This window comes from Vicugna pacos, chromosome 9 (genome assembly GCF_048564905.1).
Source record: "Vicugna pacos chromosome 9, VicPac4, whole genome shotgun sequence".
Classification (NCBI taxonomy): Eukaryota; Metazoa; Chordata; class Mammalia; order Artiodactyla; family Camelidae; genus Vicugna; species Vicugna pacos.
This window is the reverse complement of record NC_132995.1, coordinates 16,319,168-16,336,717: the sequence shown is the minus strand read 5'-3', so window position 1 is coordinate 16,336,717 and position 17,550 is coordinate 16,319,168. Positions and strand designations below refer to the sequence as shown.

Below are 17,550 nucleotides of genomic sequence, written 5' to 3'. Positions count from 1 at the left end.
AGATAAAACTAATCCTGATTGAAAGGAAGCAGGAAGATGAGTTGAGAGGCTGTGTTGCAATCCTAGCAAGAGAGATTGTGGCTTGTAATAGAATGGAGCAGGCCAGGTGGCGAGAAGCAGTTGTGCTTTTTTTTAAATTGCATTAAATTATACATAACATAAAATTTGCCATCTTAACCGTTTTTAAGTGTATAGTTCAGTGCCAGTAAGCACATTCATATTTTTGTGCAGCCGTCTCCAGAACCTTGTCATCTTCCCAAACTGAAACTCTGTGCCCATTGAACAGTAACTCCCCTTCCTCCCTCCCCCCAGCCCCTGGGAACCACCATTCTTCCTTCTGTCTCCGTGCATTTGACTACTGTAGGTACCTCATATAAGTGGGGTCATATTTATCTTTTTGTGGCTGGCTTATTTCACTTAGCACAGTGTCTTTAAGGCTCATCCATATTGTAGCATGTGTCAGAATTTCCCTTCTTTTAAAGACTGGTTAATATTCTAGCCATTGTATCTTGAATGTAGCCCTGTGGGGGTGTGTGTGTGAGAGAGAAAAGGAGAGGAGGGGAAGGGAGAGGGGAAGGAGGAGAAGAAGCGGAGAGGGAGACAAAGGTCAGAGTTGACTCCAGGGTTTCTGCCATGAGGAACTGTAGTGCTGTTTGCTGAGGTGGGGACCGTGGGGGAAGAGTGCGCCAGAATAGTATGTCTGCAGTGCCTATTAGACATCCAGGGGGTGGCGTCAAGTTGATAGATGGATGTACAAACCTGAAGTTCAGTGTTGAGGTCTAGACTGGAGACATGAATGTGGGAACTAGCAGTCAGTAGGTGGTATTTAAAGCCGTAAAACTGGACAGGATTCCCAAGAAAGTGAATGTAGCTAGAGAACCAAAGCGGGAAATACCAGGAAGAGTGAGCGCTAGGGCACTCTGAGGTTTATAGGTCAGGAGATGATAAGAAGCAGCCAAGGAGTACACAAGAGGAGCAGCCAGAGAGGGAGGAGGACAGTGGAGTAAGTGCAGTGACTTGGAAGCCAAGGGAAGCAGGTGTTTCAGGAACGAGGGAGGAGCCCACCATCTTAGCTCCTGCTGAGAGGATGTGTGAGACCCCCTTCCTCACCTCAGCCCGGCTAGCCACAGTTACCACCAGTTGGAATACCATGTGAATAAAGTGGCAGACAGCGTCCCTGTCTGTCAAATGGGGATGGTGATCCCTATCTCAGTGAGGTAACATTGTGAGGCTGGTACCGTATCACCTAGGGTGCAGAGGGCCCCTCCCAAAGTGATGTGTGATGACCATCATGTTCATAGAGTCAGAATTTCCACTCATGTATCCTCTTGTTTGTCTTTTTAATCATTTTATCATTTGAGATAGTTTAGTATTTGCTTCTTAATTGAAGTGACAACTTTTAATTTAAAAAGTTACACGACATCAACAAAAAGGATTTACTGAACTAGGGGGAGGGTATAGCCCAAAGTGGTAGAGCACATGCTTAGCATGCATGAGGTCCTGGGTTCATCCCCCAGTACCTCCACTAAGAGGGAAAAAAAAAAGAATTTACTAAACTCTAATAGGCTTCTGGGCCATATGCTGTCTGCTGGGTGACATATATATTTTTATCTCTGCTCAGTATAAACTCACAGCATTAATTTGCTTGTTTATGGAGGAAACTCGCATTTTGAATGGGAGAAATTACTCTAAGAGTACAGCCCTTTTTCTACCATAAATGATGTGGACTTAGTTACCCTGAGTGGCCTTTCACTTTTTCATGTCCTAGATGATATTTTATAATTATCCTTGTTAGTTACGTTAAGATTCATAGCAGTGTAGCTGAAATATAAAACTTCCTATGTGTGTTGCATGGTAAGACATTTTTGACATGTTTTAGTTTGCAAAGCAGGCTATGAGGTAATTTAAATCTGCAAGTACAAATGTAGACTGTATACGAAACATGTAATCAGTGGTTGTATCTAGTTAGTAATGTTTGATGATACTCTTTATTTCTTTATTTAGCTGATCTTTCCCCCCTAATTTATTTGCAGTGAATATGTATTACCAGTGTAAAAGGTTTTGTGCACCACAGTGCTTGACCAACAAAGTAGGAGTTCAGAAACAGTCGCTATTGGTATTTTTACCAGCAATAGCGCAGCGTGTCCAGGGGCAGAATGTCATCTTGTCTGAATAATTAGCGTTTGCCATTGGCTCAGCCACCTTGGGGCATGTTTGCTTTCTTTCCTTCACTAGTGCGTCACTAATTCTCTCTTCCGTACGTAGCATGGCAGTTTCTCTGTGCTCTAGGTTATTACTGACTGCAAAGAGATTTTTGTTTTTGTTAGTTGTTTTCTTATTTTTAAATATTTAAACACTCACTGTTACCAGCTTTTAGATCAGACTATACATGTTAGTTTCAGTAAGCTTGTTTTCTTCATTTTTATACTGTAATTTTATCTCCATAAAGCACTTTCCATAGTCCAGGCATGGTCTACTGCATTCTCTATTTCTCTGGAGACACATTTAGATCTTTGTATCACATTCTGGTCTGTTGGTTAGGTCATTATGTAATAACTCTGGAATTATCATACGAACAGAGGAGCAAGATTGAGAACACTTGGAACCATCTGTAATGTTTAAGGTATAAGTAAGTGTTGAAGAGAAATAAATGATTGAATGACTTTGGAATTTCTAATAAAAGCAGCCAATCCCAGTCAACTTCATTTCATTCACTCTAGACTTTTAAACTGGTCAGAAATAAATGGTAGAACCCCTGGAAATGTTCAACAGTATGGTATACGTGAGTTTTACTTGTTCTTCACTCTGTAGGGATGTGAGAAACAAATTGTTCAGCGAAGTTGAGCAGAAAATGAACTTAGTGAGACACTGTGTATATTGATACGAAAATCACAAGGTGTGAGGGAGACGCGGTGGACTTGGGCACTCCATAATTTGAATACATACAGCTGTATTAAGGGCTGAGTCAGGCCCTGGCCCTAGAAGAGGAGTAACTAAGATTTTGAAAATATTCTAGGAAGGTAGAATTGAGTTGATCCTCCATAGCTATGGTGATGTCTAAAGGGTGGTCTTTTGGGGCTCAAAGCAGGGTGACCTTAAACTAAAATCTGTTTTAATAGAATATAAAAATCCAGAAAGAAAAAATGTCCTGGTTCTATCCATGGACATAATAGCCTTAGCAGCGCATGTGGTATGTTTACAGAGAAATGGGAAAGTAAACGTGTGCCCTTTTCCTCCACCATCAGAGGTTCCCAGGAAACAAGGGTTCATTTCAGTAGATCTTCAATGGCTGAACAATCCAGAATGTTGCATGGACATTTGGAGCTAGAAGTGGCAAGGTCACTGATCGTCTGTATTCAGGAATTGGTCCTTTATGAGAAATTTAAGTCACACCAAAAGGCTTCTCTTAAGGCAAAAGTCTGATAATAGCCTCATGTTTCCCCCAAATTCCGTCAACTTGGGATGCCTTGGTGTGAATGGATTTTTTTTAATGCAAATGCCAAAGGTAAGATTAAATCTGATTGCTTTCTTCATAATTCTTAAATGAGGCTGACATGCTGAAGGACTGAACAGATGTTTGGGGTTTGGAATTCCTCAGCGGTAAGAGAAGCTGCTCTTTTTCCCAGGCCCCGCGTGCCCTCTCCCGGTTTATCGTTGCTGTTTCCAGCCAATCTTAGCAGCTGCTCTCTGCTGGCTGTCCAGATCATAAACTTTGAGACTCATGCCACACTTGAGTGCCATGGGCACTTAACTACCCTTGTCCCAATCCCTTTCCCACTGTCAGAGAAAACTGAGCCATGCTTCTCAGTCTCCGTTCCCACTACAGGGCCTGACGCTCTATGGGAGACATTGGGATTCCTGCACAGAATTCCTCTCCCCTTCTTGGTATCCTTAACCACTATTGTGACTATGTCTTGGATGTTGTCATATGAAGATAGAGCAGCCTGGTGGTTAGAACACAGTTTTTGGAGTCAAACAGACATGGCATCAGATCTCTACTGCACTACTTATTACCTGCTTGACATTGGAACGAGTTTCTTTCTCTCTCTAAGCCTCAGTGTTGTCATCTGTAAAATGGCTGAACTACCCTCACCCCACAGAGTTGTTTCACTGCATGTAAAGTGCTTGCTATGGGTTCAGCACTCAGTACATAACGGTAGCTGTCAATAGACCTGGAACTATATAGCTCCATTGACATTTTAAACTCACTGACATTTAAAATGTCTCTCTCTTTGACCACTCCACTCATTTGTCCCCCAGCTTGCCACATCTGTTCTGCAGCCTCACTGAATCCCGCAGTCCAGGAGTTCTCCCTGTGAAGGAGGAAATAGCTGTCCTCGGCCCTCGGGTCACGTGCTTCCAAATTCATGACTTTAGAGTCTATGTTTCTTCCCAGGTTTCTCAGGAACACCCCAAGGACTGGTCCATCCCTCTGTCAGGGAGGTTGGGGTCTGTTACAGGAGGGGAACTGGGCTAAGCCAGGAGATACTGTAGAGAAAAGATAGGCCCAGGCGGGCTGGAAGTTGAGTTCTGTCCTCCCTCCAAAAAGGTGGTGTTTAACATACGTATAGATACTCTTTAAACAGCTTTTCCAAGATCCAGGGTAACCATTGGTTTGATTGGCTTTTAATGAATTGTTTACAGCAGAAATATTTTGTCATAACCATAATTTGTACTCCATACTTCATGGGTAGGAGAGGGGAGATGGTGAGCTCTTGTTCTCATCATTTCTTATACCTAGGGAAGAAGTTTAGATTACATGACTCGCCCAAGGTCAAACATGTAATAAGTGGTGGAGGCAACATTCCACATGTCCGCCTTTTAAAACTGTCCATCATCTCTTCCCCTGTTTATTCCTGCAGTAGCAGCATCCTCCTTCCATCATTCTGCCCCTCAGGAAGAGGACCCTCCCCAACCCCCACCTACCCCCAGCCAGCTTTATCACAGAATGTCCCATTCTGGGCCCTGGAGCCTGCATCATGCCTTTAGAGGCCTTTCCCAGAACTTTCCTTTAGAAGGGGGAGGGGTTGCTCCCTTTATTCCCTTGTTCTGTTTCTCAGAGGGCCTTTTCCTTCCCACCTTGCCCCTTAGTGTTCCTTCTCCAGTAGCCTCTGACTTTGCATATCTACTTACTGGTTTGTTCCCTGCCATTGGAAGGTAACCCTCCTGAGGACAGTGACTTGTAGTATCCTCTGGTGTTTGTGCTTTGTACATATCAGGCATTCACATACTACAACATTTGTTGAAAGAACGAATGACTCAGTTTTATCTGTCAGAAGCTGTAAGGATGTGAGCCCAGAGCAAATGGTGCATGGCATCTCTACTTCTCCCTTCTCTCTCTCTGCCGCAGCCTGCCAAGTGACTAAGGGAGGAGGAGGAGGGAGAGTTTGTGTGCCTGGGGACCCAGCTGCACGCCTCCCCCTGGGTTTGCATTGTGTAGAGTTTCAGGACACCATGTCACTCTGACCTAAGCCAGTTAAGGTTGAGTTTCTGTCATGTGCCTGGTCTCAGTGCTGGCAGCCCACAGCTGGATCTAGGTGTGTAGAGCCTGTTGAAGGCAGCAGAGCACACTGGCTAAGGGCATAGACACTTGAGTCAAGTGACTATTCTACCGCATCCAGTTTGTGTCCCCTTGACAAAGTTTCATAACCTTTCTGTGCCTTACTTCTTACTGCTTGTGAAATGTAAATGACTTTATATGCTCGTTCCTAGGATTAAATGAGATAATACATGTGAAATCTTTAGCATAGCATTTAGTGTTCAATTCAGGCTGGCTGTTATGTATAGTACTAAATAAATACAGTTTTTTTCTATTCATGTCACAAATCTCTGGGTTGCTAGGTCTGCTTCCTGTGTGTGGCTCACTCTGCCCCATCTGGCACAGATCATTGATGGGGAGGAGCTTTGAGGGAGGTATGAGTGGAAACCCAGGAGGTTTGGGTGAGAGTTCAGCTATAATTCTGTGTTCACTATCGAGGGAGGGTGCTTTGGGGTGAGATTTGTGTGTTTGTGTTTATTTTAGCTTTGTCCTGGTGATTTCCACAGGGGAAAATAATTCAGACGGAATAAGTGTCATCACTGGGAACTTGCCTGACAACTCTCTTTCTCCAGGAAGAGGAGCTCTGACCAGTAGGATGGAAAAGGGCAGCATCTGAAATGTGTACTGGGAGGGAGAGGTTCAAGGTTGAGTCTTACTTTTGGCTGCTCCAAGGAACAGGACTGGGCCAAAGTGTGGGCGCTGGGGTCAGGTTTTAGTTCCTTGTAAAAGGCAGTGGAAACCGTCACCTCCTCCTCAACCTTCACCACCTCCCTAAGGCTGTGCACTGAATGCTGGCAGCAAGTGGGGCCTCTCAGTGTAAATTATAAACTCAGTAAATGAGTAATTTTTGGTAAATAATCCACTGTGTAAGCTGATGAAATATGAAATACCTTCTGTTAAAATTTTTTTTAATGTTATGGAACATGATAAAAGAGTTACCAAAAGTTTTTGTTGTTATTGTAAAATTCGGTGTGGGCAGAACAACTGTAAAAGATTTGGGGGAAATGTCAATAACTGCTCAGGTTGCTTTGCAAGTGGCAAATTCTTGCTCCCCTTTGAAGAAAAAAAAGTAGGAAGTCATAGAGAACACGTTGTAGCTGACGCAGAGAACAACAAATAATGTCAGAGAACAGCCTTAGCCAGTGCCAGAGATTGGCAGATAAATGCATATTTGTATCTTAAAATGTTTAAGGTAAGTAGTATTTTTAGTATATATTGTTATTATTACATATTAATAGTATATATTAACATGGTGTTATGTGTATAGTTTTTTCAAATGAATTTTCTACTTTAATAGACTACTGTATCAACCAGTCAACTCTTATGTATAAGGTAAGTGGATTTCTACTGTTCTGATGAACGGACTTAACCAGTATGTTTGTTGACTCCGAGGAGACTGGTCTGTCAGCTTTGTTTCGTAAGACTGGAAATAGGGCATACAGCTGTGTTAATAAACTGGGGTAATAGCTATGTTAATAACACTGTTCCCAAAATAACCTGTATCTTTAGATTCCATTTCCAGTAGAACGTCTTCTTATAGTCAAACTGACCTTTTGGATTTTTTAATCATGCAGCCTTCTGAATATGGTGTGGCTCTAATTGGGATTGTGGGCTGCTCTGGTTCAGAAGGAGTTCATAGACACCCGGGATTGTTGTGAGCGAGTTCAGATGAGGGGAGTGGAGCACAGGAGGAGGAGGCCCGGTGGGACATGGGAAGATTCGTCTGAACCTGGGGGCTTCTGTTTGGGTGAAACGTTTTGACTTCCAGGCATCAGGCCACCAGGTCCAAACATGAGAACAAAGGCAGATTCTTCTAAAAGCATGGTGACTTTTTAACTTCAGATGATTTCAGGTTTCTAGTTGTTACCTCACTCAAATCGATAGTTAAGAATCTGTTGCAGTAATTCAGTAGCACCCCACAACCTAAAACTTCCTGGCTCCCTTGTTTTCACAGGTGCTGGGGCGATGTTTCCTGACAGTGGTGCAGGTCCATTTCCAGTTTTTGACCCAGGCATTACAGAAGGTCCAGCCAGTGGCTCACTCTTGCTTTGCCGAGGTGGTTGTGCCAGAAAAAAAGAGCAGTGGCGGCAGTGGCAGCTTATCTGGCATGGGCCACACCCCGGAGCTGGAGGAGGCGGTGCGATCCTGGCGGGGTGCTGCTGAGGTAACCCTGACTTTGGGGAGATGGGTGCCCTCTGTTCAAATAGGAGAGGCTGCAGAGGGCCTTTGCCTGTTGGTTCTTAAAAGAGCTGTTTTATTTAGATGTGTGAGTCTTAAGCTGCTGTCGTTAGCTTGTTCATTCATTTAGCAGTGAATGTCTTTGTAAATGCCCATTTCGGGCCAGCCATGCGCCAGGCACTGGGGTGGCAGCCTCTGCTCACAGCCTCCTAGGAGAAAGGGCTGACAGACACAGGGCTGAGGAGCTCTGGTGGAGGTGTGCAGGAGCCCAGGGGAAGGGCCCTGCCTCCAGCAAGTGCCGGGGAGGAGAGGCTGGAGCCTGTCGGGAAGGACCAGCTGCGGGGGGTGAGTGCTCAGCCAGGCAGCTCAGTGGGCATGCAGCTGGTGATGGCATGTTTCTTGTTGGCCTTTTAATGTTTACTTTGAATCATTCATTCCTTAATGAAATTGGCAAACTATTTCACTTTATGATTTAGAAGTCGTCTTTAATTAAATTTTTAAATATGATCTTTCAACATTTTACCATTGTACATTCTCTGATTTTCTTATTACAGTTTTATGCTGTTCTCCTGCATTGTTGTTATTTCTTCTGAATTTCTTTTCCCTTTTTGCTTGCTTGTTTGGGCCTGTTTTTGGTGTTTATCAGAGCAGCCCTGAAATGCTGATTGGGGGTTGAAGGTGGCAGTGGGACCTGTTGACTTCGTTGCAGGGGGCTGGGCAGTGGGGTCCACACCTCTGTGCTCTCATCTCACAACCATCTGTGCCCTCCTGGCTGCCAGGCTCCCACCTCCTGATCACACAGCTCACATTCACACCCTTCCTACCTGACTCAGGGTCTTCTCCACTCTACCTGTTGGCATCATTCACACTGAGAAGCCAGTCCAAGCGAGGCCTCCTGGCGCTCCCTTGACCTTCTCACTTTGACCTTTACCTTCACCTGCTTCAGTCTGCCCAGGCCTTTCTGCCTGCCTTCCTGTGCTTCCAGCCAGAGACCCTACCCCACACACACCGAGAAAAGAGAATCAACCTGGCAGCAGCCCCTCTCCATGGCCGCCAAAATAACACGCCCTACCCCCCTGTTCAGACCCTCTTCTCTTCCTTCCCCTTCATTACAGGGGACGAGATCTCCTCTCGTGTGCAGAGTCTGCCCTGTCCCCACCCTGCCCTACCTCAGGGCTTCTGTGGTGGGACCCTGTATTTTCTTTCTGTCCTTGCATGCTCCCACCAGTACACGGGTATGCTTACAAACAAAAATCCACCCTGTCCTGCCCTGTTTCTCTGCTCTTTTCTTTCTTAACTTCTTGAAAGAATTGTTCACCTCACCCTTGATCCACTCTAAAAAAGATTATTAGTATGAAACATTTCAAGCATATAGGAAATGTCATGCATACCCATATGTCTTCCTTATTTAGCTTTGTCAAAATGAATCACCATTTTTGGCCACATTTGCTTCATACCTTTTATTTTTAACAGAAAAATATTACAAATGCAGTTGAATTCCCTTTGAACCTCTCCACTGTCTTATTCGTATTCCTTTCTCTCTAGAGATCACCTTTTTTGATTTTGGAGTTTGTGACTCCTATGCACATTTTAATATTTTTATTCTATATGCATGTATCCATTAATGATGAATAATATTATTTTGCACAATATGAAATTTATATAAGTGGCATCATTCAGCTCACTAAAATCTGGCTTCCACTCCTATGCAGAAACACGCCTTCTCTTGTCAAGGTCAGTACTGCCTTCCGTGTAATTTGGCAGAAATCCAAGGAACCTTTGACTCCATTCAGCAGCTCACAGCAACATAGGCCCTGGAAATCCTCTCCTTGTGGAGAACCAGGCATTCTTTGTTACCCTCTTACCTCTTGGGCTGTCCTCTCCATCCACTTTGCTATCTTCCCTTCAGCACAACTTATGAATGTGAGTTTCTCAAGGCTCAGGTCTAGGTGTCCTTTTCCCTTGGGGGTCTCCATCTAGTGTTTTTTGGTTTTTTGGGGGTTTTTTGTTTGTTTTTGGTAAAGTGAAAGCAAGTTTATTTAGAGAGATACACACTCCGTGGACAGAGTGGGGTCTGTCTCACTCAGAAGGGAAAATGGCTTAGGAGATATACACTCCATAGGCAGAATGTGGGCCATCTCAGAAAGGTGTGGGGGTATTTAATTTAAAGTGAAAGCAGATACACACTCCATAGACAGTGTGGGCCATCTCGGAAAGCAAGAGAGAGAGAGAGCGACCTCAATCTTGTCTTGGAGCTTTAAAAACTGCTTGTGTGCTGGGGGCCATCAAATGTGTGTGCCCAGTCCACTTCCCTGTGGGCTCCGGGGCCCTGGATTCAGCTGCTGTCTTCCTCGGGTGGCTCAGGCCTCATCTTTTCCACATGCACCTGTTTCTCCCCAAATCTTGCCAAAGGCAAGCAAGTACTAGGGGTGCCACCCCCCATTCTTCACTCAAGAAATCAGAGATGTATCCTCCAATCTGTCTTTCACATCTGCATCTGGTCCATAAGAAAGCCCTGCAGGTTCCACCCCCAAAATGCTACAAATCTGTCCCTTTTTTTTCCTGTGTCCACTATCACTACCTTAGTTCAGGGAATCATTACCTCCCCTGATGGCTGCAGTGGCTGGACTCGCTTCTCCCCTTCCTGTGTTGCCATCCTTCATCTCTCTCCATTTCCTTAGGGTGAAGTGTGGACCCGTCCCCCTGACCTGCCTAGGCCCACACAGTCTGGCTCCTGCCTCCTCACCAGCCTCATCTGAGGCCACTCTCACCCCTTCTCACTGAGTGCTAGTTCCTTTGCCGACGTTTCTGCCTGGCCCACCCCGACCCCTAACCCCTACTTCCGCTGACTGCCTCCTCCTTCTTAAACCCTCAGCCTAAATGGTGAGTTTTCAGTGTCTCGGGCACTCCCTGTTACACTTCTTTATTTCCCCTGGGGCATTTTTCTCCATTTAAAAATTTTTTTAATGTTTTATTTGTTTGCCTTTTCAACTCTTGAGGCTGTCAGCTCCCAGGTGGTAGGGACCAGGCTTTGTGCTCCACTGTCTATCCAGTGACACCTTGCACAAGACCTTGTGGGCTACATCCTTAAATTCCTAGAAAGGGAGTCAAATGGTCTTAAACTATGAGACTGTGAAGGCTCAGGCAGTGGTTGGTATTCATATAGAATTTGTGAAGTTTGAACATTTATAGCATTATAGCTGCTAGTTACTTTTCTGTAGTCCTAGTCCTGCAGTTTTGGTAAATATTACAACTTCTACTTTGGCTTGAAGAACAAAAATTAACTGTTAAAAAGTGATATTTGTTGCACAAATATTATTGCAACAAACATATACATTGAAAAATTGAAAGACAGTTCATCCTGAATCCCTCCTTCACTCTAATAAATCAAATATATATTTTTCTGTATTCTCTAGTCCTGGCCCATATGTATAGACAGCTTACATTTCATCACAAGACATAGATTAATTCCTTCTTGTTTTTCTGTCTTACGTGCTCTTTATAAACATATTTAATGACTAAACAATAAGTATTTCATTTTTCTGTGCAGATATCAAAAGCTCTGTTTCTCCTTTAATGTTCCAATGTACGTTTTTTCCTATTCTTTTCCTGATAATGAAGTTTTTTCCTTTATATACAGAACCACCCAACCATATATAATTTTTTCAATCCTGGGAACTCCCAAGTGCCAATATTCTAGGGTATCTATCTTATTAAAGCAGAGAAATTTGAAATGTGACTGTTTTATTTACATATGTATTATATATATAATATGACAGGTAGGTAAGTCTTTTTTCCAGGGTTTCTTAAATAAGGTAGTGCTGTACAGATTTGCTTTCCCTCTAGTGCTTGATTTAGGCTTTTAGAATTTCTGGCTGCTCACTTCATAATACAAACAATCCAGAGTGTCTGGTTTATATCTGATGCTTAGTTTCTTGCTATATTTTAGTTGTTTTTTTTGTTTGTTTTTTAATTTTACTAGTATCTGTAACATCTTCTTGTACCTACCAGTCACTTTTTCTGTTGCAGGCAACATCTAGACTAAGAGAAAGAGGCTGTGATGGCCGCCTGGCAGGAATTGAAGTTCAGCAGCTCTTCTGTTCTCAAAGTGCAGCAATTCCTGAGCACCAGCTAAAAGAACTGAACATAAAAATTGACAGTGCTCTGCAAGTAAGTTTTCCAGAACTGGCACATTAATATCTGAGGGATTGAAACAAGGAAAGGAGTTAAAGATGTGATGTTGAACGAATTAGAGAGAATAATAAGATAGTAGTTGGCCTCATGTCTTTTAATAACTGTAGAAATTTAACAGTTCTATTTTTGTTGGACCTTGCCAGTTTATAATCTGCTATGAAATCTTGACTCTTGAAAACAATTTCTTTGCAGGCATATAAAATAGCGCTGGAAAGTTTAGGTCACTGTGAATACGCAATGAAAGCTGGTTTCCACCTGAATCCTAAGGCAATTGAAGCCAGTTTGCAGGTACGCTTTTCTTTCTGGTGGCTCCTGGGAGCTGTGGTGTGGCAGTCACTCCACCACATGAGCCAGGTGTCTTGAGAGATGAGCTGTGGGTCACCTGCCTCTCCCATCCCACCCTCTCCAGGGCTGCTGCAGCGAGGCGGAAGCGCAGCAGACGGGGCGGAGGCAGACCCCCCCGCAGCCCATGCAGTGTGAGCTTCCCACCGTCCCCGTGCAGATAGGATCCAGCTTCCTGAAGGGTGTCTCCTTCAACGAGTCGGCCGCTGACAATCTGAAACTTAAGACGGTAGCTTTCCATGGGGTTCCAGCAACCTGGCTGTGAACTTGAAAATAGAGTTCTTAAGGAAACCTGAGGGCTTGTAAGGAATCTAGATTAAAAAGCCAAACTGAAGTGAAGGCAAGAGGCACTGACCTTCCTTAGTAAACTGTCAAAAAGCAGACTAGGGTGATGTTTTTAATGAGACATTCGCCAGTTTAGTTTTATTTATAATTTTGTTCAAAGTTAACATAACAGTTTTGAAAGTACACTATAAAATACTGCTTATGAGGAATGTTTCAGTAGACTTTCTTGAAATAAATAAGAGGAGAAATCTTGTCATAATGCAGTAATTCTGACCAATTGTGGAGCATCATGTGTGCCAGACAGTGTCAGGTGCTTCCCATGCAGTCTCAGTTAATGATCACCCACCAGGTGGGCACTGCCCTTTCCTCCATTTGACAGACAGAGGAACTGAGGCCCAAGGTCACACAGCTAGAAAGTAGTAGACTGGAATTTAAGCTTTTGCAGTCTGTTTCCAGAGCTTGCATACCTAACCACTTGGTCATCTAAAACAAAGATGAGGTTTTCATTAGTATTACATCTACCAGATGATTTGTTTCCCTATTCAAAAGGATTCAGAATTTCAAAATTCCTCAACCAATTTGCATCCACAGATTGCTAAATATTGCTGTATTTTGTGCTATTATAGAAATCATATGTCTCTTAATGCATGTGTGTCCATATCTAGCCATTCACTCTACAGGATTGAGAGTCTTCCAAGGTATCTAAGGATAATTACTTAAGAAATTAAGATGACATGATCTGGGAGTAGTGCATAAATTGATTTTCTCTTGAGGTCTATTGTGTACTTGTAAATACATTTCTACAAATTTTAGAACTTTGTATGGCTTTATTCGGAGGCGTGAACTCTCTTTTTATCAATCGGTAGCACACAATGTTACAGCTGATCAAGGAGGCAGGCTGCTACAATGGAATCACGCCCAGGGATGATTTTCCTGTGACTGAAGTCCTGAACCAGGTGTGCCCGTCCACATGGCGGGGTGCCTGCAAGACGGCCGTGCAGCTGCTGTTTGGCCAAGCTGGGCTGGTGAGTGACTGTGTGATGGATAAAAGAGAGAGTAGAGAAAGACTTTTTAAGCATGTGAGGATGTGGTATGGGCACATGTATGAGAATACTGGATAATTTAAAAAGCTCTTTGGTGCTACAGAGTTTAGACCAGATAGAAAAGGTAAAGGAAGAGCATTATAAAAAGTCATTTTGTTTCTTTTATAGATTGATAACATGTATTTGCAGGGAACCTAGTTGCAAAATGATGTCGCAGGCTTTCCTTATTTTAAGGAACCCATTCCATTAGTAATGATTTGCTAGAGCCCCTTGACCTGGCCTGACTGCTCTGGAGCTACAGTGGATGTCTTCCTGTTGCTCAAACACACCAAGCTTCTTCCTGTCACAGGCCCTTGCCCTTGGTGCTCCTTTTACCTGAGGATACTCCTCTGAGATCTTCGTGTGACTTGCTCTTCATCTGTCCGATGTCAGCTCAAATGTCACCTCCTCTGTGGTATAAGTAGTACCCCTGTCCAGTCACTTGTTATCCCAGCTCTCTGTTTGTCTGCTTCTTAGCAGTAAAATAACATCAACTCAGAAATAGGTTTGGTCTTTTCACCTGTGGTGAGAAGAATAACTTTTGCCAAAGTTGGATGGAGTCAGGAAATCAACATCTAGTTTTTTTGTTAGGCACCTTTGACCTATATCACCTTCTGTACTTAATCCTACTTTCTAGAGTTAAATGACTTTTTGAAAAATTGCAGCATTTCAGAGATTAAAGGAACCTAATTAGAGGCTAAGAAAAGTAAAGAACTGTTTCTTAACCTAATTCCTACTTTATTTATAAAAGGAACTGTTGGGAGGAAGCTGTCCTTTTGTTTGGTGTGAGTGAGGGCTCAGGTGGCCCAGCTCAGGGTGGTGCTGCCTTGTAGAGGACCAGGTGGGATGAGTTACACTTCCCTTAGGATCTGTTCCTTAGTATAGGAACCCCTAAGAAAAGGAGTAAACTGGAGATCCCTGCTGAAGTGTGGAAGAGCCCACTGCTTTTAGAAGATTGATCCATATGCCCAAAGACCATTTTAGCTGAAACTAAGAGAACTGTGGCAATAAGTTCTCCAGAGTGGAGTATGTAAAATAAAGCAGGAGGACCCACAGGCTGCTTTGAGAAAACTTAGCTTAAAAAAAACCACAAAAGTCCCATGTTATACTGAAAGCAGAAACTTCTTCCTAGTTCCCAGAGCACCTTTGTGTGTAACTGATGAAAAACTTTTTGATTATGATTCTGGGGGTGGGAGGGGAGAGGAAACACCTGCCTGTTCCAACAATGGCTGTTGCTTGGACAGGAAGCCCTTTCCAAAGGACATTGCAAACCAGCTGTGGGAACTCTGTAGCAGTAGAAATCAGCTCCATTAGAGGCTGAAGTTGGAATCATAATAAGCAACTCTGCATGGCTTTGCCTCTTATGAAATATTACAGATTTGGTTTTAAAGTGTTCTATAATTATTTTCTTAAAATTATTTTAGTTATTTGAAAATATATTCATCACTTTGTCATACTCTTTAAACAACAAAGGATTCTATAGCGTCCATGTAATAATATTAAAGACTTCTCTAAATAAGAGGAAATCATGGAGAAAAGGGTTGGTTCTTCATTTTTCCTGAAGTAACCATTCTATTGATGGTTGAGAATAAAATGATCTTTACAGAAAGCTTCATCCACTTCTGGCTTGTTTTCAGTCATTACAGATAGGCTTTTCTGAAGTATTGGTTTAATTTTTCATGACATTTTTACTTCTTTCAAGTGCATAAAATAAAAAAATACTAACATAAAGGAAACAAAGTAATCCCTAATTAACATATTTATAATTTGGAAGAAGTACAAAAAATGATTGCAAAGTTCCGTACATCCTACACCACGAATTTGGTTTCTGTTTATTAAAGTATTAAGGATGACTGTTTTCAGTCATCTTTATCATTTGCTGTTGTCTCCACTGGGGATTCTGACTGGGCCCTGCGTAACTGTCTTGCCGGGGGAGTGGTTTTCACCAGAGTCACTCAGCATTGATAGGCTTGTGTATTAGATTTATTTATGATCCATTTTCCTCTCTGAAAGCTGATTATTGTTGTTGTTTCTCTCTTAGGTGGTAGTTGACACGGCACAAATAGAAAATAAAGAAGCCTATGCCCCCCAGATCAGTTTAGAAGGCTCCAGAATCGTGGTTCAAGTCCCGTCCACATGGTAATGTGACTCTTACGTTAACACAAGCCTAAGCTCTAATTGAAGTGTGGACATCTTTGAAGATTGCATTATTTTGGACAAACCCCACACTATCTCACATGACAAGTCTTAACTACCTGTGCGGGTTTGTGGTCAGTGGTGGTGTGTTAATCTCATGTGTCAAGATTATCAGCACCTGATAAGGAAGCCAAGGTGTCTGAAAAATGTCTCATTGACCAATAAATTTAACGAAAATGTTACATACTCATGGATCATAATGAGCAATATTACCTTTTTTGTGTTATCTGAGTCCACAGCTTTTGAACAGAGTGTATTATTTTCCCTAAGTCACCTGGTGTTTCTCCAAAGCTGAGTACAGAAACTAGGGTTCCTCTTCCTCCTTTGTTCCCACAGCAGCCTGGATGAGCTGTAGCTCGTGTCTTCATATACCCAGTGTCATTGCGAGTCCGGAGACAGACTGAGCTGTTTTTGTTTTTAATTATTTGATTATATTTGTGAACTTATAATAAAATATTCTTCTTAGCTTATTTAAACAAAAGCTCCTACAAATCAATAAGAAATGGGCAAGGCACACAGACAGGAAAATCAGAAGAGATGTAGTCAACAAAGAGATGATGAACATGTGCAGACTCACCAACAAAGAAAGGAAAGGAAAGCAGAGAAACAGCACGACGTCATTTTGCCCATCGTGTTGTCAGATCGTTTTAGAATAACAATGCTAGATCTGGACCAGACTGTACAACAGCAGTCATAGACGTTGTTGAATAAATCACACAGCCTTTCTGGGGGGCAATTTTCTTTATCAGAAGCCTAAGTTAAGGGCTGTGACCTCAGCAGTTCGACCTCTAGGGATTTATCCTTGGGATGTGTGTACAGATTCAGCTCGCAGATCGGCATCACAGCTTTATTAATAAAAAATCAACCATTATCAGAAGACGTTTGCTATTAAAATTATCAGAATGAATATTTCTATAGAAAATGTTTAAAGCATCTAGTTGGGAAGAGATAGAGATAGTAACAGTGGCACTGTTGGTGCCTGTGTGGACTGAAGTGGTAGCTGGGTAATGCATTCAGATTATATTGAAACATCTCTTTTTTTTTTTAACATTTTTTATTGATTTATAATCATTTTACAGTGTTGTGTCAAGTTCCAGTGTTCAGCACAATTTTTCAGTCATTCATGGACATATACACACTCATTGTCACATTTTTTTCTCTGTAAGTTATTATAACATTTTGTGTATATTTCCCTGTGCTATACAGTGTAATCTTGTTTATCTATTCTACAATTTTGAATCCCAGTCTATCCCTTCCCACCCTCCACCTGAAACATCTCTTTTTGAAATGTGAGAGTCCAGTAGTAGATTCTGCCAAAAGTTTTAGAACTTATTGATGTCTCAAGTAAGGGTTGGCAATTCACTTCATGCCCCAAAACCTCCCCTCAGTGAGTTTCCTCCCCAAATTTTGAAATTTGATTATAGAGAATGGTGTAATGTTAATATAAGTACATATTTTCATTCCTGTCAAACAATAAATTAGAAGGTCACTTTTTTGTAACATTTTTGTGTTCCAGAATTCTTAATTTATTTGCTAATTCAAGTTCTTATTGAAAAATATTAAGGTTAACCAGGATTCTCCTTTTAAAGGAAGAATTTTGAGCTCTTGATGATTGGGTGAATATAAATAGTGAGTGCTAAAATGATTAACACTGCAGTTTGCTTCTAAAACTCTCCCTGTATGATTCATTTCCTTTGTAATTCATTTTACCTCCATGAAAGACCTCATAGACTG

The 17,550-nt window shown here is 42.3% G+C and overlaps 1 protein-coding gene across 6 annotated transcripts in view; it reads left to right on the top strand.

The window, feature by feature from the left end:
- Positions 1-17,550, top strand: part of GARRE1 (granule associated Rac and RHOG effector 1) — a 76,542-nt gene that overhangs the window by 43,851 nt on the left and 15,141 nt on the right. For all 6 annotated transcript variants that reach the window (XM_072967249.1, XM_072967245.1, XM_072967246.1 and 3 more), the window contains 6 exons: positions 7,494-7,703; positions 11,747-11,887; positions 12,104-12,199; positions 12,321-12,482; positions 13,405-13,563; positions 15,662-15,759. In XM_072967249.1, the coding sequence (XP_072823350.1) occupies positions 7,494-7,703; positions 11,747-11,887; positions 12,104-12,199; positions 12,321-12,482; positions 13,405-13,563; positions 15,662-15,759 (866 nt within the window). The remainder of the gene's footprint in view (positions 1-7,493; positions 7,704-11,746; positions 11,888-12,103; positions 12,200-12,320; positions 12,483-13,404; positions 13,564-15,661; positions 15,760-17,550) is intronic.